This window comes from Pseudophryne corroboree, chromosome 6 (assembly GCF_028390025.1).
Source record: "Pseudophryne corroboree isolate aPseCor3 chromosome 6, aPseCor3.hap2, whole genome shotgun sequence".
Taxonomy (NCBI): Eukaryota; Metazoa; Chordata; class Amphibia; order Anura; family Myobatrachidae; genus Pseudophryne; species Pseudophryne corroboree.
In genome coordinates, this window is record NC_086449.1 from 100,230,053 (window position 1) to 100,254,229 (window position 24,177).

The following is a 24,177-nucleotide window of genomic DNA, read 5'->3' on the forward strand; positions in this document are numbered from 1 at the left end:
AGTTGGGAAGAAAGGTGGCAGTCACTTGTGGAGTGAAGTGGGTGGGCGAGAGTGTGAAGGGAGAGGAGCTCAGAAATGTAAATAGGAGAGGGTTGGGTAAGGACTTTGCAAGTGACAATGATGAGTTTGAATTGGGTTCTAAAGGGGAAGGAGAGCCAGTGTAGGACTAGTAGGAGAGGGGAGGCAGATGTAGTGAGTTTGGAGAGGAAGATGGGCCGGGCAGCAGCAATGAGCACAGATTGGAGTGGAGAGAGTTGGGAGACAGTGACCAGATAAGAGATTACAGTAGTCCAAGCAATCGGTGACCAGTGAGTGATATTTGACATGCCATGCATGTACAAAGAAGACCCACATACAGTATGTGTCTCCAGTAGAAGTGGACATGGAGTTCAGCGGGCTGCACCATTACCAACTCGGTGTGTATGTACATATCGACCTGGCCAGCTTCTCAGAATATGTTGTATTCAGCATGAGAATGCTCACATTAGGAGAGTGTGTCAGGGCAGCCCATACAATCAAATTGCTGCAAGGTAAACCTGCTATATGCAGCCGGGAAATCAGCAACTCACCTTCTAGATCTTTATGCTCACCTGTCCTCTGATGAAATCACCATGAGGTGAAGAAACGTGTACTTTACGGTACGCCAATTTTCCCATTCACATTTGATTGTTCAGTTATCACTTTATATTTATCAGACTCAGGTTCACTGTGTGCTTGTGGTTGCCCACTAAATGCCACTTGCCTTTTATAGGAACCAGCACAAATTAAAATAATGTGATTCTGTGGTATTGTCAAGGACTGCAGTCTGGGCTTGGCCTGCATTTGTCAAGGATGCATTTCAAGGATGCAGTTAGACCCGGAATTAGAACTGGAGTTAGAATTTGGACTACTCTAGAAGCAGGGGGAATCCACAAAACAACAATGCGATTACAACTGAATTGCGATCGCATCGCTGCCGGCCTTGCCCTGTACTGGGCAGTCCCCAGCTTATGATCACAGCCAGTTGCAGTTCTGCTAAAACAGCAAAACTGCAACTGAATAAGGTCCAAAGTGCATTGCTTTTTAAGTCTGTAAAGCGCCTCGATTCCTGTTGGAGAAAGAGCACTACATAAATAAAATAATTAATAAGTAGAGGGCGTAATTCAGAGGTGGACACTACTACATCTGCTTTTGCATCTACTGAAGTCATGGCTGTGGTCAGGGCCGGATTAAGCCCTTGGGGGGCCCAGGGCACCCAAGACAGGGGGCACCCCCACCAGCAACCACCCCCTGCAGGGGCAAAAGTAGGATTTGAAAGGGGGTTTCCTTTGATGCACGTGTGTGTGTATATAATAAATATATATATATATATATATATATATATATATATATATATATACACACACTGCTCAAAAAAATAAAGGGAACACTTAAACAACACATCCTAGATCTGAATGAATGAAATATTCTTATTAAATACTTTGTTCTTTACATAGTTGAATGTGCTGACAACAAAATCACACAAAAATTATCAATGGAAATCAAATTTATTAACCCATGGAGGTCTGGATTTGGAGTCACACTCAAAATGAAAGTGGAAAAACACACTACAGGCTGATCCAACTTTGATGTAATGTCCTTAAAACAAGTCAAAATGAGGCGCAGTAGTGTGTGTGGCCTCCACGTGCCTGTATGACCTCCCTACAACGCCTGGGCATGCTCCTGATGAGGTGGCGGATGGTCTCCTGAGGGATCTCCTCCCAGACCTGGACTAAAGCATCCGCCAACTCCTGGGCAGTCTGTGGTGCAACGTGGCATTGGTGGATGGGGCGAGACATGATGTCCCAAATGTGCTCAATTGGATTCAGGTCTGGGGAACGGGCGGGCCAGTCCATAGCATCAGTGCCTTCATCTTGCAGGAACTGCTGACACACTCCAGCCACATGAGGTCTAGCATTGTCTTGCATTAGGAGGAACCCAGGGCCAACCGCACCAGCATATGGTCTCACAAGGGGTCTGAGGGTCTCATCTCGGTACCTAATGGCAGTCAGGCTACCTCTGGCGAGCACATGGAAGGCTGTGCGGCCCCCCAAAGAAATGCCACCCCACACCATTACTGACCCACTGCCAAACCGGTCATGCTGGTGGATGTTGCAGGCAGCAGAACGTTCTCCTTGGCGTCTCCAGACTCTTTCACGTCTGTCACATGTGCTCAGTGAGAACCTGCTTTCATCTGTGAAGAGCACAGGGCGCCAGTGGCGAATTTGCCAATCTTGGTGTTCTCTGGCAAATGCCAAACGTCCTGCACGGTGTAGGGCTGTAAGCACAACCCCCACCTGTGGACGTCGGGCCCTCATACCACCCTCATGGAGTCTGTTTCTGATTGTTTGAGTAGACACATGCACATTTGTGGCTTGCTGGAGGTCATTTTGCAGGGCTCTGGCAGTGCTCCTCCTGTTCTTCCTTGCACAAAGGCGGAGGTAGCGGTCCTGCTGCTGGGTTGTTGCCCTCCTACGTCCTCCTCCACGTCTCCTGATATACTGGCCTGTCTCCTGGTAGCGCCTCCATGCTCTGGACACTATGCTGACAGACACAGCAAACCTTCTTGCCACAGCTCGCATTGATGTGCCATCCTGGATGAGCTGCACTACCTGAGCCACCTGTGTGGGTTGTAGACTCCGTCTCATGCTACCACTAGAGTGAAAGCACCGCCAGCTTTCAAAAGTGACCAAAACATCAGCCAGAAAGCATAGGAGCTGTGAAGTAGTCTGCGGCCCCACCTGCAGAACAACTTTATTGGGGGTGTCTTGCCAATTGCCTATAATTTCCACCTGTTGTCTATTCCATTTGCACAACAGCATGTGAAATTGATTGTCAATCAGTGTTGCTTCCTAAGTGGACAGTTTGATTTCACAGAAGTGTGATTGACTTGGAGTTACATTGTGTTGTTTAAGTGTTCCCTTTATTTTTTTGAGCAGTGTATATATATATATATATATATATATATATATATATATATATACACACACACACACATATACACAGTTGTTGAAGTGGAAATTTTGAAGTGGGGGTATGCAAAAGTCAAGGACACAATTATGCGCGCGACTTCGGCGGGCGGTCACACAAAAGGGGGCGTGTCCAGTGTAGTAGGACCCCTTATACTATCTAGTACTGGTGCCCCTTTCACCTTATAGCACACGGTACGAGCTGAAATTCACATTATAGCACACGGTACGAGCCGAAATTCACATTATAGCACACTGAATGAGCCGAAATTCACCTTGTAGCACAGCGGTTTTCAACCGCTGTGCCGCGGCACACTAGTGTGTCGCAAGCGGTCTCTAGGTGTGCCGCTGCCCGCCAGGGAGATCCGCTGCCGACAGCCACAGAGACCAGCCACCGCCACCCGCCACAATCAGTAGCCGGCTCGGGCAGCGCTGTGCACTTCCGTGAGCGGCCTGTGACCTATAGTGACTCATAGGTCACGCCACGTCGCATTCCTGCCTGGAGTGCCCGCCCTCCCACTGGCTAGTGCTGCTCCTCCATCCATGCTGCTCCGTGCTGCCTTCTCAGCACTCGTCCCAGCTGCAGGTATATATTTTTAAAAAAACATTTTATTTTTTTAGTTACTGTAGGTGTTTGGAATCAAGTGCAAACAATGCTTCAAAATACTGGGGGGGGGGGGGGGGGCAGTGAGTGGAATTATTATGGGGGCAGGGAGTGGAATTATTATGGGGGGCAGGGAATGGAATTACTATGGGGGGCACGGAATGGAATTACTATAGTCGGCAGTGAGTGGAATTACTATGTGGGGCAGCATGTGGAATTACTGGGGGGGCAGTGAGTGGAATTATTATGGGAGGCAGTGAGTGGAATTACTATGGGGCAGTGTGTGGAATTACTGGGGGGACAGTGAGTGGAATTATTATGGGAGGCAGTGAGTGGAATTACTATGGGGGAGTGTGGAATTACTGGGGGGACAGTGGGGCAGATGTGTTAACTTGGAGAAGGCATAAGGAAGTGATAAACCAGTGATAAGTGCAAGGTGATACACGCACCAGCCAATCAGCTCCAATATGTAAATTAACAGGAGCTGACTGGCTGGTGCGTTTATCACCTTATACTTATCACTGGTTTATCACTTCCTTATGCTGTCTCCAGGCTTAATACATCTGCCCCAGTGTGTGGTGAAATTACTTGGGGAAAAGTGTGTGGCATTATTATAAAATTGATATGTTTTACCGACAAACGGGATGCTGGCTCTCAGTATACCGACAGTGGCATCCCGATGGTCGGAATCTCAGCAGCGAGTACCCTCGCGGGCTCGCTGCGCTCACCACACTTCAAGCCCGGTAGCTCGCCACAGGTAATATTCCTACTCAGTTTGTGGCGTGGACCCACCAACCGAGTGGGAATACCCTGCAGAGGTTGGGATTCCACTTTCACTGGCTGTCAGGATTCCGGCGTCAGTCTCCTGAATGCCAGAATCCCAACAGCTGGTCTTTTAACTGCATCCCATTATTAGAAATCTGTGGGGGTGAAAGCACTTTTTTTTTTTTTTTTTTTTATTACCGCAGAGCCCAATGTATTTGTATTACTTTGGGGCCAATGTGTTTGTGCTACTGTGGTGGCCAGTGTGTTTGTTTAATTACTATGAGGGCCAATGTTTTTTTTCCTCCTGGGGCACTGGTGGTATGCCTTGGCAATTTTAAAGTCTTGCCGGTGTGCCACGAGTTGAAAAAAGGTTGAAAATCACTGTTGTAGCACAATGAATGAGCCGAACTTCACCTTGTAGCACACTGAATGAGCCGAATTTTACATTGTAGCACACTGAATGAGCCGAAATTCACATTGTAGCACACTGAATGAGCTGAAATTCACATTGTAGCACACTTAATGATCCAAAATTCACATTATAGCAAACTGAATGAGCTGAAATTGTGACCGCAGGGAGAGAGAGAGTGACGACAGGGAGAGAGAGAGAGTGACGACAGTGACAGCAGGGAGAGAGAGAGTGACGACAGTGACAGCTGGGAGAGAGAGAGAGTGATGACAGGGAGAGAGAGTGACGACAGTGACAGCTGGGAGAGAGAGAGAGTGACAGTAGGGACAGGGATGGTAACGACAGGGAGAGAGGTGACAGCAGGGGAACATTACCTCATTTGTTGCGGGTGAGCGGCAGGTGGCTGGCGGCGGTGAGCGGCTGGTGGCTGCCTGTGGTGAGCGGCGTGCGGTGGGTGGCTGGCAGCGGTGAGTGGCGGTGAGCTAGTACAGCGCTCTATACAGCCGCAGGCCGCCGCGCAGGGACGGGGAGCAACATGTGCAGCAGGATGGCCACTTCCCTCGCCTCCTGCTGCATTTAATTTCCTCATTTCTGGGTCAGTGGAAGGAGTGGCAGTATACCATACCGCCCCACTTCGACCACTGTATATGTGTATGTATATATATATATATATTTCAAAAGTATGTCACTCAGCGGGCTTCTTAATCACATATCACAAACGCCAGCTAGTTCAGCAATGTCTCGGGTTTTATTTACCCTTTGTCAAACAGCACATATACGACAAGAGGGTAAATAAAACCCGAAACGTTGCTGAACTTGCTGGCGTTTGTGATATGTGATTAAGAACTCCGCTGAGTGCCATACTTTTGGAGGCTTATGTGAAGGCAGTGTAAAGAGCACCACGGCTGGGGGGTGTGGCCTGGACGGGCATGGAGTAGCACTTGTACTGTGCAGCTCTCCAGCCAATATATCCTGAAACATTATCCTGGACTCCCCCCCTGGGTCTGATATTGGGGTCAACGTTGCATGAATGCTTCCTGCCCCCCTGGTGTGAATTTGGGCCGGATCCCGTTGTCCCTCTGGCTCCTGCAGCCCTATCTACCCGGCGGGCCCTGCTCGGCGCTGGAGCTGCCGCCTCGCGCTCACCTCCGACCGGAAGTTCGGCTCCCGCTCACCGCCGCCACCCGCGTCTCTGTGGTGGGGAGTAGGAAAGCTCGTCTGCCGCCCCTGTGTGCCTGCTGAGGGACCCGAGACGAGACTGTGGCGCCTGGAGCACTTTGCGCCCTGCACCGCCACGTACCTGTGCCGCCCGGAGGACCGGAAGTTCGGCTCCGGCTCTCCACCGCCGCCCGCGTCTCTGAGGAGGGGAGCGAGGGGAGCTTGACTGACACCCTGTGTGCCTGCTGGGAGGACCCGGAGCACGTCTGAGGCTGCCTGCACCATCCTGCACCGCCGCAGGCCCGGGGGACCGGAAGTGCGGCTCCCGCGATCTCTCCCCGCCCGCTGCAGCCGTCCGGGACTTTTGAGCGGGGCTGGGGCGCTGTATCGCCTGGACACTCTGGGGAGCCTGGAAGTTCATCCTGCCCATATTCGGCTGCCGGCCGCTGCGTCCACTGATCTGACCATCTGCTGCTGCATCCTCCCATCCTGACTGAAAATCGGTACCTACTAATACGGGGCGGATTGTTAATCTGTGGGGGCCTAACTGAGCTGGCTGGCGGTCTGTACCCTTCCCCCTTCTCCTCCTGCTGCACATCTCTAGCTGACCGTTCCGGATCTCACCTTGCCTGGAGGTCAACATTGGGGGCTGTTTATCTTTACCGCACAGCTCTGATTAGGGGGGACATTGCCTAATTCCCTGCTCCATCAGGCGGTCACTTTGCATTATATCAGGAGGCTCTGGCCCTGCTGCTTAGCTGTATATATTTATACCCTGCCTTGAACCCACTGGCCTTTCTGTGGGGTGTCGGCGTGGGCGCCCCCCTCCTGCTTGCCTATATTTGCTTTGATATACCTGGTCGGCTGAGTAGAGCGACACCGTGTTGTCTAAAATGGTGCGCGGCGGCCGCCAAAGTAATGCGGCGGCGGGCGCAATGGATAAGTTTGTCCGGAATCCTGGCTCTCAGCGGCGGGGGGGTGAGAGCGCCGGTTCTGAAACAGCACCACCATCTCCTGCGTATAGTTCCGCTTCCTCGGATCATCCGGATGCTGCTCTGCAGAGAGTATTAGAGGCGGTGACTGCCAGTGAGGCACGTCTGGCGGACAAGATTGGGCAAGTGCAGTCTGATCTCTCCATTATCCATCAAGACCTTCAACGAGTGAGAGAGAGAGTGGGAGAGGCTGAGACCCGTATATCCAATGTTGAAGACTCCGTCGGGCCGCTGGGTCATCGCACTGATGCTTTGGAATCCCAAATGACTGAGGTGCGCAAAAAAACTGACGGATATGGAGGGGCGCTTGCGGCGCAATAATGTCCGTTTCGTTGGCCTGCCGGAAAAGGAAGAGGGCTCAACTCCTGAAGAATTTCTTGTAAAGTGGCTCCGGGATGCTTTTGGGACTGAGGAATTCTCGCCTTATTTTACCGTTGAACGGGCCCATAGAGTTCCGATGCGCCCACTGCCTCCGGGGGCTCCACCTCGCACCTTTATTGCTAAGTTCCTTCATTTCCGAGACCGCGACACAGTTCTAAGGCTGGCCCGCACCAAAGGACCTTTGAAATGGAACGGATCGCCCATATCGGTTTTCCCGGACTTTGCCGTGGATGTACAAAAGGATAGGGCTCAGTTCCTGTCTGTTAAGAGGAGGCTCCGTGAACTTGACCTGCCGTATGCCATGCTCTTCCCATCTAGATTGCGAGTGGTGGCTGATGGGGAAACAAAGTTTTTCACAACTCCTCGTGAGGCCGCGGCGTGGCTGGATAGTCGATTCCCAGCGAGGCGTGCCCTTGCAGACCCCTGAGTCTCCAACTACCCCTGACGCTGACTTTATCCTGTTTGCTGTATTTGTTTTTTTTGTTTTTTTCTCTCCTTGTGTGCTTCTCTTGTTATTTACTATGTGGGCTGCACATGCGTGTTAATTAATGTGTGGTGATAGGCTGCGGGGGTGATATTCTGTGGTCAATGTCCTCTGTATCCCAGTTATTTTACTCTGATCTCACAGGTTAGACAGGGCATGTGACTACTCGTTTGCCTACGTTGATGTTTCGGGTAGGCTATCGGATTTATATTATCTCCTGTTGTTTCTGGGGGGTGGGGGGGGTTATGTTTGTGGGTCGATATGATTGGCTCTCTGTTATACATGTATGCTCATTTTGGGTGTGACCGGACCCAGGGGGTGGATGTCTATGATTTCCCCTCCTACATTTTTTCGGGGGGGGGGTTGGTGGCTGGAGGCTATCTCTATTTTCCCGAGAGTCATTATATTCTTGGCCCCGATCGAGGTGTGGTTGCACCAACTAAGCCCCGATTATGGGGTGTTTGCACTGGCCGATGGTGCAATACAGTTTGGTTTATTTTAATTTTTCGGTATGAACACTCAGTTTTGGGATCCAGGTATGCTGCATGTTGGGGGTGGTATACAGGGTGGGGGGAAGGGGAGGGGGATGGGTTATGTTTATTTTTTGAGCGGAAATGTATGTAGTGCAAGTACATGGTCTACAACTGTGCATTATAAGCAATGGTGTCTGGTTACAGAATTTGTATGTGACGGGGCTGACCGGCCGCGGGGCGATACACTGATTATACCTCTACTGTACTATGACGGGGATTAAGGTGGTATCGTGGAATGTGAGAGGGCTCAATGATAAAGTTAAGAGGTCTCTTGTGCTCCGACAGCTCAAACACTATGCCGCTGATATTGTTTGCCTTATGGAAACACATTTGGTAGGTAGTAAGATTCTCTCACTGAAGAGGCCCTGGGTGGGTTGGGCATACCACTCTATGCACACGTCCGCCTCACGCGGGGTCTCAGTCCTTATTAAACGGACCGTCCCTTTTGTAATGGAATCTATACAAACGGATCTCTGGGGGAGATATGTGTTTTTGAAATGTAGGTTATTTTATGTTCCTGTCCTCCTGCTGGCAGTCTATGTGCCCCCTCCATACTCTCCCGATGTACTTAAGAGGGTTGCTGGGTTCATGGCCTTATCCCCCGGGGTGTCTGTTATCTGCTTGGGGGATTTCAATAATGTGCTGGACGTGGTCATGGATAGGCTATCCAGGTCTCCGTCTGCTGCGGGTCCTGGGGGGTCTGGGTTTGCAAATGTGGTGTCGGGATTGGGCCTGGTCGATCCATGGAGACTGAGACACCCTTCTCTTAAACAATACTCGTGTTTCTCACACTCCCATTCTTCGTTCTCTAGGATCGACCTGGCCCTCCTCTCGAATGACATGGTTCCGCGCGTCGGTAACATTAGATATGAGACTAGAGGTATATCAGACCACTCCCCCTTGACCTTTAATTTAGACTTTAATTGTGATAGGGGTCAAGCTGTGTGGAAATTTAACCCATTTTGGCTCGTTCACATGGGTGAAGGATCTGAAATGGTGGCCGCATGGCGGGAGTTCTTCGAGCTGAATAGTACCGACCAGTCTATCTCTAACCTATGGGACACATTTAAGGCCTTTTTACGGGGGAGTTTGATTAAACGGGTGTCTGAACTCAAATCCTTCTATAGGAAAAGGGAGGCTGAGTTGGAGGCCCGGACTGTCGCTGCAGAACTACAATACTTGCAGGATTCCTTGATCAGTTCCAGGTCAGCCTGGTTGTCGGCTCAGAGGGAATGGAGAGACTACCTAATGGAAAAGACTCAGCATGGACTCCTTTTCTCATCCCATACCTTTTACGCAACGGGGGACAGGCCGGGGACATATCTGGCCTCTCTGGCTCGGGGAGACAGACCTACTAGTGTGGTGGTAGAGATTGTGAGCGCTGACGGTGTCCACCTGACCCAGACTCCACAGATGACGGCTGAATTTGTATCCTTCTATAGTCGCTTATATGAATCTAAATTAGATTGTACCTCATCACAATTAAATGATTACTTAGACGGTGTCTGCTTCCCCACCTTGTCCGGGGAGGCTTGCGACCTTTTGGAGGCGCCCATTTCCCCCGATGAAGTTAGAGCAGCGATTGAGGCCTCTCCTAGTGGTAAAGCCCCGGGCTTGGATGGAATACCATCCGAGGTTTATAAGCATAACTTGGATTTTTTTGTCCCCCACCTACTTGAGTTATATGGCCAGATGTTTACACAGGATTCTCTTCCCCCGTCTATGGCGGAGGCAATGATTGTGGTTCTCCCTAAACCTGACAAGGATCCTAAGAAAGTGGAGTCCTACCGTCCTATATCCCTCCTACCCACTGACATTAAAATTTTGGCTAAGATATTGGCTGGTAGACTAAATACAGTTATTTCCCACATTATACACCCGGATCAGACGGGATTTATGCCTAATAAATCGACCTCCATTAATCTCAGACGTTTGTTTACCCACCTACAAATCCCCCGGGCGGACCCTTCCTCCTCCATTGTTGTTTCGCTGGATGCCGCTAAGGCTTTTGACTCTGTGGAGTGGGAATATTTATGGGAAGTTATGCGAAGATTTGGCATAGGCCCGAAATTTATTAAATATGTCCGACTGATGTACTCCTCTCCCTCGGCAAGGGTGGCGGTCAATGGTTTCGTGTCTCACTCCTTTCCCTTGTCTAGAGGCACGCGGCAGGGTTGTCCCTTGTCCCCTACCCTGTTTGCTATGGCCGTTGAACCCCTTGCATGTCTTCTGAGAACTGATACGGGTATTTATGGACTTAAAGTGGGTGCTCGGGAGGACAGAGTGGCCCTATACGCTGATGACATCCTGATGTTTGTGGATCGCTATGCTGAGTCTATGCCTAGGATCTTGGAAATTATTGATGGGTTCGGGCGATACTCTGGCTTACTGATAAACTGGGAGAAATCCTCTATCATCCCACTTAAGGGCGAAGTCCCTGCCTCCCCGTTGATGGTTCTTCCATTGAAGTGGGTGGAATCATTCAAATATTTGGGTGTTTGGGTGTCTAATGACCCTCAAAAATTCTCTCTTCTCAATGTTACTCCTCAAATAGTATATCTCCGCGGCCGGGTGCAGGCGTGGGGTAAGTTGCCCTTAACAGTCACGGGGAGGGTTAATATGGTTAAAATGGTCTTCCTGCCCAAGCTTCTCTATGTCCTGCAGCAATCACCCGTCTATATTCCACAGAAGATTTTTAAACAAATAGACGGGTTGCTTTCCTCCCTGGTGTGGGCCAGTAAACGTGCACGCTTAAAACTAGATACCATGACCAGAACACGTGAAATGGGGGGTCTGGCCCTCCCCAATTTCCGTTTCTACTACTACGCGGCGCAACTGATACATGTCTGGGAGTGGGTTAATGATCTCGATCCCCTGGCTTTGCATTCGCTGATGTTGCATCACGACTACCCGGGGGGCTCCCCATTACAGCTACTTCTCTGTGGCAGTGTTAAAATGTCCACAATACCACTTATTAAGCAAGCCATCCTGGTGTGGAAAATGGTGCACTCGGTGATGCGGGGCCATGGCGTCGACCCTGACACCCCTCTGGATAACATATATGGGTTACCCGAACTGAGTCATCTTCAGGTCCGAGAAGTTTGGGGAAGATGGGGAGTGACATCTATGGGCCATATATATAGTGATGGGATTCTTAATTCTTTCCAACAACTTCAACACGCACACAATATTCCCTTAGGGTTCTTTTTTCAATTCCTACGGTTGAGACATGCACTGGCAGCCCAGTTCCCAAATGGCCCTCCAGTCTTAGTTGACTCCCCGGTTAAAACAATGTTGCAAACACTAGACTCGGGACACTTAGTCTCTAGAATATATGGTCGTATCCTGCTAATGCACCACAGTGACCCTCTCACGGCCCTTCGAGGTAGGTGGGAATCGGATGTGGGCTTGCTATCAGATGATGCATGGAATACTGCCATAGGGGCCCATCGGATCTCCACTTCCTCTGTTAGATATCAGCAAATACAACTGTACATTCTACACAGGGTGTATATGACCCCGGTGAGATTGGCACATATCGGGGGTGCTCACAACTCGCAATGCCCTAGATGTGGAGCCGTGGATGCCGACTTCTGGCATTTACTGTGGGTGTGTCCTGGCGTGTCTGTGTTTTGGACGGCGGTAATACGGATCTTGTGCGACACAGGTATTCCCTCCTTCGTGTGTACTCCTGCGCTTTGTACATTGTTGATTGTGGACGAGGAAGCCTTAGACCCACCTAGTAGGCGATATGTTATTAACCTATGCGCTTTAGCTAGAGTCTGTATTGCCCGGCTATGGCTGGCCAGTGAGGCCCCGACATCTGGGGCTTGGATATCCTTGGTCAATGAAACAATTGCGCATGAAAGATTTGTGTTTCTGGCTAGGAAGGTGGAGAAGAAATGGTCCACAATATGGAGTAGATGGATGGACTCTAAATATTACAAAGAGAGATATAGCTAGACCCGGGTTCTTCCCAGGGTGTTAGTATGGGATGTTGTGTGGGCGGGGAGTCTCCGCGGCCGGTCTTGCCTTGCTATGATATTTGTAACATAATGTGGCAATTCTGATGTGTGTATAAGCTTAAGGGAACTGTTATGTTTAGGATGTGTTGAGCTAAGACACCGTTGCTATGTGAATCTAAGCTATATGGGTAATAATGTTTACTAAATATACTATAAACTGCATACATGTACTGTTGTCTCCACACATGTTGGGTGTGGACACTGTTTGTGTGTTGTATGTGTGAAGTGTTAAAGCAAAATTGAAAATCTCAATAAAAAATATTGAATTTAAAAAAAAGAGCACCACGGCTGCTGATTAAGGAGAGGGAGTGCCGGCCAATCAATTTGTATATCCATCTCTCTCTCTCTCTATATATATATATATATATATATATATATATATTTTGTGACAAGAACACTGGAATAGTGTTTGAGGGCAGGTATGTTTGTCCCAGGTTCTTGTCTTACATGTATTAGAAGAATGAAAACTTCTATGAAAATGTTTTGTTTTGTCAGAACCTTTTCAGTTTGTTGGAAAAGCTGGATAAGGGCCCTGAAAGAGAGATGGGGCAAGTTCCAGACATTGGGCCCAGTTTGGGTCTTTGGCCTCACAGAAGGCTAATCAGGCTTTCAGCTGTGTAAGTGTTATAGAGCTGCTGGCCTGATTAGTGTGGGCAGACTGCCTGGGGAGACTGGAGACTCTCTGAAGAGAGAAACACGCTTTATAGAAGTGAGCTGTACAGCGTTTACTGGAGAACCCTGTGTTTCTCTGACGTCCTAGTGGATGCTGGGAACTCCGTAAGGACCATGGGGAATAGCGGGCTCCGAAGGAGGCTGGGCACTCTAGAAAGATCTTAGACTACCTGGTGTGCACTGGCTCCTCCCACTATGACCCTCCTCCAAGCCTCAGTTAGATTTCGTGCCCGGCCGAGGTTGGATGCACACTAGGGGCTCTCCTGAGCTCTTAGAAAGTTATAGTCTTAGAATTTGTTATTTTCAGTGAGACCTGCTGGCAACAGGCTCACTGCAGCGAGGGACTAAGGGGAGAAGAAGCGAACTCGCCTGCTTGCAGCCGGATTGGGCTTCTTAGGCTACTGGACACCATTAGCTCCAGAGGGATCGACCGCAGGCCCAGCCTTGATGTTCGGTCCCGGAGCCGCGCCGCTGTCCCCCTTACAGAGCCAGAAGCAAGAAGATGGACCGGAAAATTGGCGGCATGAAGACATCCTGTCTTCACCAAGGTAGCGCACAGCACTGCAGCTGTGCGCCATTGCTCCTCATACACACTTCACACTCCGGTCACTGAGGGTGCAGGGCGCTGGGGGGGGGGCGCCCTGAGGCAGCAATAAAAACACCTTGGCTGGCTAAAATACCTCAATATATAGCCCCTGGGGCTATATATGAGGTAAATACCCCTGCCAGAATCCCATAAAAAGCGGGAGAATACGCCGTGAAAAAGGTGCGGAGCCTATCTCCTCAGCACACTGGCGCCATTTTTCCCTCACAGCTCCGCTGGAAGGAAGCTCCCTGGCTCTTCCCTGCAATTCTACAGTACAGTAAGAGGGAAAAGAGAGGGGGGGCATTAAAATTGCCACTGTATACAGCATATTATATTTGAAAAGCAGCTATTAGGGACATAACTCAGTTAGTCCCTGTATATATATAGCGCTCTGGTGTGTGCTGGCATACTCTTACTCTGTCCCCCCAAAGGGCTTTTGTGGGTCCTGTCCTCTGTTTGAGCATTCCCTGTGTGTGTGGAGTGTGTCGGTACGGCTGTGTCGACATGTTTGAGGAGGATAATGATGTGGAGGGGGAGCAGATGCCTTTAGCAGGGATGTCACCCCCTGGGGGTCAGACACCTGAGTGGATGGTATTATGGCAGGAAATGAGTGCACGTATAGACTCCTTACATAAAAAATTTGACGACATGCCGACTGTGGGACAGCCGAGTCTTCAGCTCGTGCCTGTCCAGGTGTCTCAAAAGTCATCAGGGGCTCTGAAACGCCCGCTATCTCAGGTGGCACAAGTAGATGTCGACACGGATACTGAGCCGATTGCTCCCTCAGACAGGGAGGCGGTGCTAGCAGCGATTCACAAGCTGTATTCCCAGCAGGTGATAATCAAGGTACCCCTACTTCAACAAGGCCGGGGTTACTATTCCACACTATTTGTGGTGCCGAAACCGGACGGTTCGGTGAGACCCATTTTAAATTTGAAATCCTTGAACACATACATAAAAAAATTCAAGTTCAAGATGGAATCGCTCAGGGCGGTTATTGCAAGCCTGGACGAGGGGGATTACATGGTATCCCTGGACATCAAGGATGCTTACCTGCATGTCCCCATTTACAATTCTCACCAGGAGTACCTCAGATTTGTGGTACAGGATTGCCATTACCAATTCCAGACGCTGCCGTTTGGACTCTCCACGGCACCGAGGGTATTTACCAAGGTTATGGCGGAAATGATGATACTCCTTCGAAAAAAGGGAGTTCTAATTATCCCATACTTGGACGATCTCCTAATAAAGGCACGATCCAAGGAACAGTTGTTAGTGGGAGTATCTCAGGAAGTGCTGAGCCAGCACGGCTGGATTCTGAATATCCCAAAGTCACAGCTGGTCCCCACGACACGTCTAATGTTCCTGGGAATGATTCTGGACACGGCACAGAAAAAAATGTTTCTCCCGGAGGAGAAAGCCAGGGAGTTGTCTTCTCTAGTCAGAGACCTCCTAAAACCAAAACAGGTATCGGTGCATCACTGTACGCGGGTCCTGGGAAAGATGGTAGCTTCTTACGAAGCAATTCCATTCGGCAGGTTCCATGCCAGAATTTTTCAGTGGGACCTGTTGGACAAGTGGTCCCGATCGCATCTTCAGATGCATCGTTTAATAACCCTGTCTCCACGAACCAGGGTGTCTCTTCTGTGGTGGCTGCACAGTGCTCATCTTCTGGAGGGCCGCAGATTCGGCATACAGGACTGGGTCCTGGTGACCACGGATGCCAGCCTACGAGGCTGGGGGGCAGTCACAAAGGGAAGAAATTTCCAAGGACTATGGTCAAGTCAGGAGACTGCCCTTCACATAAATATTCTGGAACTAAGGGCCATTTACAATGCCCTAAGTCAAGCAAAATCCCTGCTCCTACACCAGCCGGTGCTGATCCAGTCAGACAACATCACGGCAGTCGCCCATGTGAATCGACAGGGCGGCACAAGAAGCAGGACGGCGATGGCAGAAGCCACAAAAATTCTCCGATGGGCGGAGAATCATGTACTAGCACTGTCAGCAGTGTTCATCCCGGGAGTGGACAACTGGGAAGCAGACTTTCTCAGCAGGCACGACCTCCACCCGGGAGAGTGGGGACTTCATCCAGAAGTCTTCCAAATTATTGTAAATCAATGGGGTCGTCCACAGGTGGACATGATGGCGTCCCGCCTAAACAAAAAACTAGAGAAGTATTGCGCCAGGTCAAGAGACCCTCAGGCGATAGCTGTGGACGCTCTAGTGACACCGTGGGTGTACCGGTCAGTTTATGTGTTCCCTCCTCTACCTCTCATACCAAAGGTATTGAGAATAATAAGAAAGCGAGGAGTAAACACAATTCTCGTCGTTCCGGATTGGCCGAGAAGAGCGTGGTACCCGGAACTTCAAGAGATGATCTCAGAGGACCCGTGGTCTCTGCCGCTCAGACAAGACCTGCTGCAGCAGGGCCCCTGTCTGTTCCAAGACTTACCGCGGCTGCGTTTGACGGCATGGCGGTTGAACGCCGGATCCTGAAGGAAAAGGGCATTCCGGAGGAAGTCATTCCTACGCTTATTAAAGCCAGGAAAGAGGTCACAGCAACTCATTATCACCGCATATGGCGGAGGTATGTTGCATGGTGTGAGGCCGAAAAGGCCCCAACGGAAGAATTTCAACTAGGTCGATTTCTGCATTTCCTGCAAGCAGGAGTGAATATGGGCCTAAAACTGGGCTCCATTAAGGTACAGATCTCGGCTCTGTCAATTTTCTTTCAAAAAGAACTAGCTTCAGTACCTGAAGTTCAGACATTTGTTAAAGGAGTGCTGCATATTCAGCCCCCGTTTGTGCCCCCCGTGGCACCTTGGGATCTCAACGTGGTGTTGAGTTTCTTAAAATCACATTGGTTTGAACCACTAAAAACCGTGGATCTGAAATATCTCACGTGGAAGGTGGTTATGTTATTGGCCTTGGCTTCTGCCAGGCGAGTATCAGAATTGGCGGCTTTGTCTTGTAAAAGCCCTTATTTGATTTTCCATATGGATAGGGCAGAATTGAGGACTCGTCCCCAGTTTCTCCCAAAGGTGGTGTCAGCGTTTCACCTGAACCAGCCTATTGTGGTGCCTGCGGCTACTAGGGACTTGGAGGACTCCAAGTTGCTAGACGTTGTCAGGGCACTGAAAATATATGTTTCCAGAACGGCTGGAGTCAGAAAATCTGACTCGCTGTTTATCCTGTATGCACCCAACAAGCTGGGTGCTCCTGCTTCTAAGCAGACTATTGCTCGTTGGATTTGTAGTACAATTCAGCTTGCACATACTGTGGCAGGCCTGCCACAGCCAAAATCTGTCAATGCCCATTCCACAAGGAAGGTGGGCTCATCTTGGGCGGCTGCCCGAGGGGTCTCGGCTTTACAACTTTGCCGAGCTGCTACTTGGTCAGGGGCAAACACGTTTGCAAAATTCTATAAATTTGATACCCTGGCTGAGGAGGAGAGTTCTCTCATTCGGTGCTGCAGAGTCATCCGCACTCTCCCGCCCGTTTGGGAGCTTTGGTATAATCCCCATGGTCCTTACGGAGTTCCCAGCATCCACTAGGACGTCAGAGAAAATAAGAATTTACTTACCGGTAATTCTATTTCTCGTAGTCCGTAGTGGATGCTGGGCGCCCATCCCAAGTGCGGTTTATCTGCAATACTTGTACATAGTTATTGTTAACTAAATCGGGTTATTGTTGAGCCATCTGTTGAGAGGCTCTATTGTTTCATGCTGTTAACTGTGTTTCATATCACGAGTTGTACGGTGTGATTGGTGTGGCTGGTATGAGTATTACCCGGGATTCAAAATCCTTCCTTATTGTGTACGCTCGTCCGGGCACAGTACCTAACTGAGGCTTGGAGGAGGGTCATAGTGGGAGGAGCCAGTGCACACCAGGTAGTCTAAGATCTTTCTAGAGTGCCCAGCCTCCTTCGGAGCCCGCTATTCCCCATGGTCCTTACGGAGTTCCCAGCATCCACTACGGACTACGAGAAATAGAATTACCGGTGAGTAAATTCTTATTTTTTATTTAGTGATAGTTAGGAACGTCTTGTGTTTAGTTAGTGCCGGACAGGCAAGGTATTTTCTTTTGGTGTTTGTTTTATTTTCTGTTTAATATATATATATATATATATATATATATATATATATATATATATATATATATATTACACACACACATATATATATATACACAGATACACATTACATAGATCTCATACACACAAATACATAACATACACATAAAACACATACACACATAGAAAATATACACACATACATACTGTATACACTAATAGAACATATGCACATACATACAGTATACACAGATAGAGCACAAACTGTGCACACACTTACACGGAAGCCTGCCCTGAGGAAAGGGGTGAGGAATGGATGGATGCCACAGCCAGGAGATATTGCTGGGAGCCAGGGACACAGTTCACCATTAGGCCCATTAGCCAATATATCGTGATTCTGTAAAAAGATCTCATATTAGCTCCGCCCCCTCTGCTCCAACCCCCGAATCGGGGTATACAGCTACAAGGGGGCGGGGCTCCGAATGCCTGCCGTAGGACCGGACAGCGGGCATTGAAAACAAAAAAACATTTGGGCCACCCCCCTATTCTCTCCTCTCTCAGATAATTGTATAGTGTGTCATTAGCTAAAGGGGGTTGGGTCGACTCAACTTAGGTCTACCATGGAAGGTCGACAGGGACAATAGGTCAACATGGGTTTATTCCACTTTGCTATATCCACAGAAAGCAGTACCATACATTGCTACACTGCTTATACAGAGGGTCAAAGGCAGCTCCTTTTTTCAAATGCATGGTCCTCTTCCGACATGCACTGTACTCGACTCAAGGACCTACAAAACACAAAGTGCTATCCCAGGGGTACCACCACTGCCTCAGACTGCGGCTCATTGAGGCGCATAAACAGGAGGCTGTTTGCGAGTCCTCTGGTGAGCCGGACTCATTCCAACCTGCCTTCAAATACTCAGTAATAACCCCGGGGTGCCACACCAACCAGAGACCGCTGCTCCGGAAGGCACATGGGCATAAAATATGGGGTAAGTCCTGTGATCAAAAACTTCAAACTTCCCTACACTAGTCTTTACAAGGAGACAGGAAAAAGACGAGAGGGGAAGAGGAGGGAGCTGGATTAAGGGCCTAATTCAGTAAGGATTGCAAATTCTGCTAATTAGCAGAATTTGCAATGCTTCTGAACGCATGCTGGGGGCCTATCCCCTCGCAAATTCTGCTTAATAGCAGAAATTAACATTGTCTCCTGACGGCGCCTGCCGCCATCTTTCTGATCATGGCGGCTACGTGACATCACACAGCCGCCGCGATCACGCCCCATTTGTACGGGGGCAGTGCGGATGGTGTAATGGTTAGCATTACTGTCTCACAGCACTGAGGTCATGGGTTCGATTCCTACCATGGCCCTAACTGTGTGGAGTTTGTATGTTCCCCCTGTGCTTGCATGGGTTTCCTCCGGGTACTCTGGTTTCCTCCCACACTCCAAAAATATACTGGTAGGTTAAATGGCTCCCAATTAAATTAACCCTTGTGAATGTGTGTGCGTGTACATGTGATATGGAATCTAGATTATAAGCTCCACTGGGGCAGGGACTGATGTGAATGGGCAAATATTCTCTGTAAAGCGCTGCGGAATATGTGTGCGCTATATAAATAACTAGTAATAAATAAATAATAATAAATACATTTGTCTAACCCACCCGTTTCGCCGGCACCACACCCGCAACGCTCCGTGTAGGAAACAGAGCATTGCACCCCTCCCACCAATGCCTCTGCCTGATTGACAGAAGCAAATCACATTTTCTGTGGCCCCCGCAGAAAATGTTAGCAATTTTTGCTGTTGGATCGCGTTTTGCGATCAAACCTGAATTAGGCGCTACGTACATTAGTTTAAACATAGGAGGATGGGATGCAATCCCAGAGTAATTGCTGCCATGGAGGGAATGGAGAAGAATTACCATTAGACTTTACTTATTCTAAATCATACAAAAAAAAAAGCACAACCTGTATTTTGTTTCTTCAAATTTCAATATAAAGCAAATTTTTTATTACGGTGTTACAAGTACCTCAAAAACACTTTGTAGTTTTTGTTTTGCCAATAACTCACCTTTCCAAAACAGTAAAAAGCAGGATTTTCTGTGTAGGTTTTATCAAAGAAACTCTACACTTTGCTTGAAAATTGCTCCCCCCTCACATACACATTTTCACAGTATCAGTTAACACTTCATATGTGTAAGAAGAATGTAGTAGCCCAAAAAGTCAGTTTAGAAACAAGATAACCTAACACATTGGGGTCCATCCAATTACATGCAGTGGGTGCGAGTTGCTGTTGCTTTTCAATGCCGGCAGTGACACCAGAACTTGCAGCCTGATTTGTGCCCGAATTTGCACAAAATTGCTCTTAGCCCTATGGGGCAGCGAGCACTTTTGTGCGAGTTCAGGCCACCGTAAAGTGTAGCTACTGCTGCGATGACTTACGTGTGAGAGAAACTCGCACACAATTGGATTGACCCCATTGAAGGAGTTATCACTTTTTTTATTTGTGCAAGACTGGGGGGGGGGGATATGGCCTTCTATACCTCAGTATATGGGAAATTTTATATTTTGTATACCGTTTCAGATATTGTCTAGTGATCAGGCAGTAACCACTAGAGATGCACATTGTTTGAGAGAGGAGACTCCCCTCTTTCAAATCAGGGTGTCCAGGGTTTGTGTGTGCCAGCATTGGAGAGAAAATAGCTTTCTATCTATGGAACGCTATATATTTTCTCACGCTGGGCTATATGTTCAGGAGATCACTAGATAATAGCTGCTAAGGGGGCCACATAGTTTGAAAGAGGGGACTCCTTTCTTACATATGTGAGTGACCCCACATTTACAAAGCGTGATAGGGTACCCATATGAGGAAAACGTTAGGGCAGAGGTTCCCAAACTCAGTCCTCAAGGCACCCCAACGGTCCTGGTTTTAAATGTATCCATGCTTGGACACAGGTGACTTAATTAGCACCTTAGTCAATTTGATTTAACCATCTGTGCTGAGCCATGGATATACCTAAATCCTGGACTGCTGGGGTGCCTTGAGGACCGCGTTTGGGAACCTCTGCGTTAGGATAATACTGTCTGGTGATGACCAGATATGAGAAATCCTACAGTATTGACGATCAATGTGATCATTTATGCTTAGATATCTCTCTGGGGCAGATGTATTAAGCCTGGAGAAGTGATAAAGTGAAAAGTGATAACGCATCAGCTCTGAACGGCCATGTTACAGGCTGGGTTTGAATAAATGACAGTTAGGAGCAGACTGGCTGGTGCGTTATCACCTTCCACTTTATCACTTCTCCAGGCTTAATACATCTACCCTATCTGATAAACCATCAGATAATTGGACTGTTTAAGGAGGGTGTGTATCGGGATCCCGGCAGTCAGCATCCCGAAGCCGGGATCCTGGGCGCAGAATGCTGGCGGAGGGGGGAGCGAGCATAGCAAGCCCCTTGCGGGCTCGCTACGCTCACCACTCTGCGGGCTCGGTTAGTCCCTGCTGGTCTGCATGCCAACCGTCGGGATTGTGAGGGTGCGGGATATAGCGGGAGGTAATGTGACCTCCAGTCACATAACTACATCCCGTTTAAGGATATTGTAGGTGTTTAGCAAGTCACATACACTAACATTGGCTGCCTGTCTGAAATCTGTATGGCCATCTTAATCTGCAGTCAGATTACTGGACATTTATATATATATATATATATATATATATATATATATAATTTATTTATTTATTTTTTCCTCAGCACTGTATGATCTTTTCAGCAGCAAGGACATCACGTATAACCAACACTAAGTCTACCCTTTCTTGAAATGAGAAGATCATTGGACAACGCAGGGCAAATTCAGTTATGCACTGGCAGCTTTGTGTGGAGTGTGCGGTGCCCATAACAGCAATTACAGTACCTACAGTTCTGTGCACACCTCCATGGCCTGAAAGCAGAGAGGAGCAAGAGACACATTCAGTATTTAGTGATCTTATCCTGCCGTCAGGTTAAATAGAATTCCAACACTGTGTAACGACATGTTATAAAATATGCATGGTTTCTTAGCACTGGAATGCTACGTTTCCCCCAATGCAGATAGCACCTAACTAGGCAACCAAACTCAACACTACTATCCGGTACTGCTATAGAGACTATAGCTTGGCCCAGTCACAGGTTATGTCCTTCAAGTGAGTCACACAACTTGATTCAGTCCAGTGTGACAATATTAACACTACTAATAAAAACCATTATATGCTCCTGAGAAAGCAGACGTTACCTCGGTGCTATAAGAGGCGGCTGCCATGCATTGTGGCAGAAGATTAAAAGTCCATATATAAGGAATGTAAAGTCATCTCTATCCCTTTGTGTGGTTACACATCCAGACTGTACCCTGCAGTACTCAGCTTCCTCTCCTGAGCCCCAGAAACTCGTCCCTTGCTCCTGTAGGGTTGGTGACAGTCTCTGTCGGTCAGTGGGGGGTAATACTGTCTGTAGCAAAGGCAGGCGAAAAACAGTCCAATAATAGCACCAACACACACATCTGCAAGAGAAAGAAATCCTTGTACAGTTACCATAAAACGTGGCATGCTTTGCAATAATGACACTAACCCACCACTTTATACCAGCAGATCCGCATGCTCACCTTGCCAGTGATGCTTGTAGTCGCAGGTGCGGGACAGTGCGATGGCTACAGCACAGAGCAGGGGAAACAGGAAAGTGCACAGTCTCCAGGAATGTCCACGACCACTGGGGGAAAAGCTTCCAAGCTTCCCAGCTATATACAGAGCGGTGAAGCCCAGCCCGGCAAAGGCAACTGGTTGAGAGAGTGAGGGGGTGGGGGGGAAAGGCTAAGAATAGAGTTGGATGGCAGCTTTTCAGAGATATGGAGGAGAATCCAAATAACTTAGAACACTTCATAGTGGGATACAGTACATATTGCCTATGTATAGATAACTGGTTCAAGTGGAGGCGGTACTCCAGCCTTTAGGTCTTTATGTCTATTTTTACTTATGATTATTTTTTAGTATTGCTTTGTCCAACTTACAGCAGTTAGACACAAAGGGGTAGTGAGAAATAGATAGAGGATCCCCCTTCCCATTAGCAGTCTCCTCTATTGAGCAGAACCAATAATACCTGTGCCCCAGCCAACTCCATACCCTTGGCCAGAAGTTGCATGTGAACTGGAGAAAGTAGAACAATTCAAGTCCTAGGACAGTGTGTATGATACAGTACTGGCTAGAGATCATTATTCCTGTAGAATGGTTGAATGAGGAAGGACCTTGCGATCCAACTGATACAAACACAATCTGCGCTAGCCTGCAAATTCTCACAACACTGGGTCTAACAAACCTGGGGTAATATTTGGGCTACGCCTCCATAGCCTGCAGCAAGGTAAATGGTACATCCATGGTGGAAGTAAACAAAAGTATCCAAGGATCGATATGAGCTCCTGCTGCCCTATTCATTTACCTCCGTGTAAAAGTGCTTTACCGGACTGCATAAGCCCACAAACCGTGTTACCTGCTCCCTTTGTCACCAGGGGCGGGGGGTGTTTCGGTTGCGGAGCCGGGGAGCCCTTTTAAGGGTTCCCGCAGGTTGCGGCCTTCCCCTCCATTAGAAGCCGGGGGCTGGAGTACGGTTCTCCCCCCCGCACGGAGACGCAGCTGTGCGGGCCTGCTGGCGGAGAAGTCCGGGAAGACGTGCTCCTCACACCCCGGTGAAGTTAATAAGCTAGAAGGCGGCGATATCCCCCGAGCTGACGTGCCCCGGAGTTCCCGCTGCCATCGTCGGGACTGGGAGCGGCTGGCGGCGGCGGCCTCACGCAGCGGGTGAGTCTCTCGCTGGTTCCTCCCGGCGCACCACTGGGGATCCCTCCCCTCCCTCCACGCTGCCCCTACCCACATAGATCACCTCACGGGAGCCGGACACAGACCGCGGAATCGGGGAGCAGCCCCTGGGACTCCTGCGGGTTGCAGCCTGTCAGCTGCCTCCGGACCGGGACCTGGATCACACCGCCGGCCAGACGGGGCCCGCGATTGCCGCGGATCGGGCTTCCTGCCTCGCCCTCAACCCCCGACTCAACCGGCGGGCCTCCCCGCTGACCCTACTTGCCTCCACGGCTGGGGATCAAGTTAAAAGCCGACCTGCCCGGCGGGACTGCGGAGTACACGGCGGCCATCTTGGAGAAGACCCAGCACGGCCCTAGATGCCCTGCGGGGCTCCGTGCTGCGGGTTATATATCACAGCAGCACTCCCCAACCCTCAGAACCCCTGTCCTGGGCCCCGGAAATTAAATTAAATTATACTCGCTACACAGCCCAACACTGCAGCAAAGTGTGGTAGAGACCACGTTCCTGTGGCTGGGGGATCGCATATCCCCTCACCTGCTTTACTATACCGCGCTTGAACTGAACCTCCACGCAATTAGACCACTTGGTCCAAGCATACACTATTAGCATTGAACCCCCAACTAGCTGCACAGCTTCACACAGCAAACCGACGGGATATCTC

At 49.2% G+C, this 24,177-nt stretch overlaps 1 protein-coding gene and 1 long non-coding RNA gene across 7 annotated transcripts in view; one reads left to right on the forward strand and one right to left on the reverse strand.

The window, feature by feature from the left end:
* Positions 1 to 24,177, forward strand: part of LOC134936484 (uncharacterized) — a 90,286-nt gene that overhangs the window by 25,165 nt on the left and 40,944 nt on the right. The window lies entirely within an intron of this gene.
* PLPP5 (phospholipid phosphatase 5) overlaps positions 19,660 to 24,177 on the reverse strand; it is an 88,043-nt gene continuing 83,525 nt past the window's right edge. For both annotated transcript variants that reach the window (XM_063931533.1, XM_063931534.1), the window contains exons 7-8: positions 22,310 to 22,480; positions 19,660 to 22,207 (exon numbers count right to left, since the gene is read on the reverse strand). In XM_063931533.1, the coding sequence (XP_063787603.1) occupies positions 22,038 to 22,207; positions 22,310 to 22,480 (341 nt within the window). In that variant the 3' untranslated portion in view covers positions 19,660 to 22,037. The remainder of the gene's footprint in view (positions 22,208 to 22,309; positions 22,481 to 24,177) is intronic.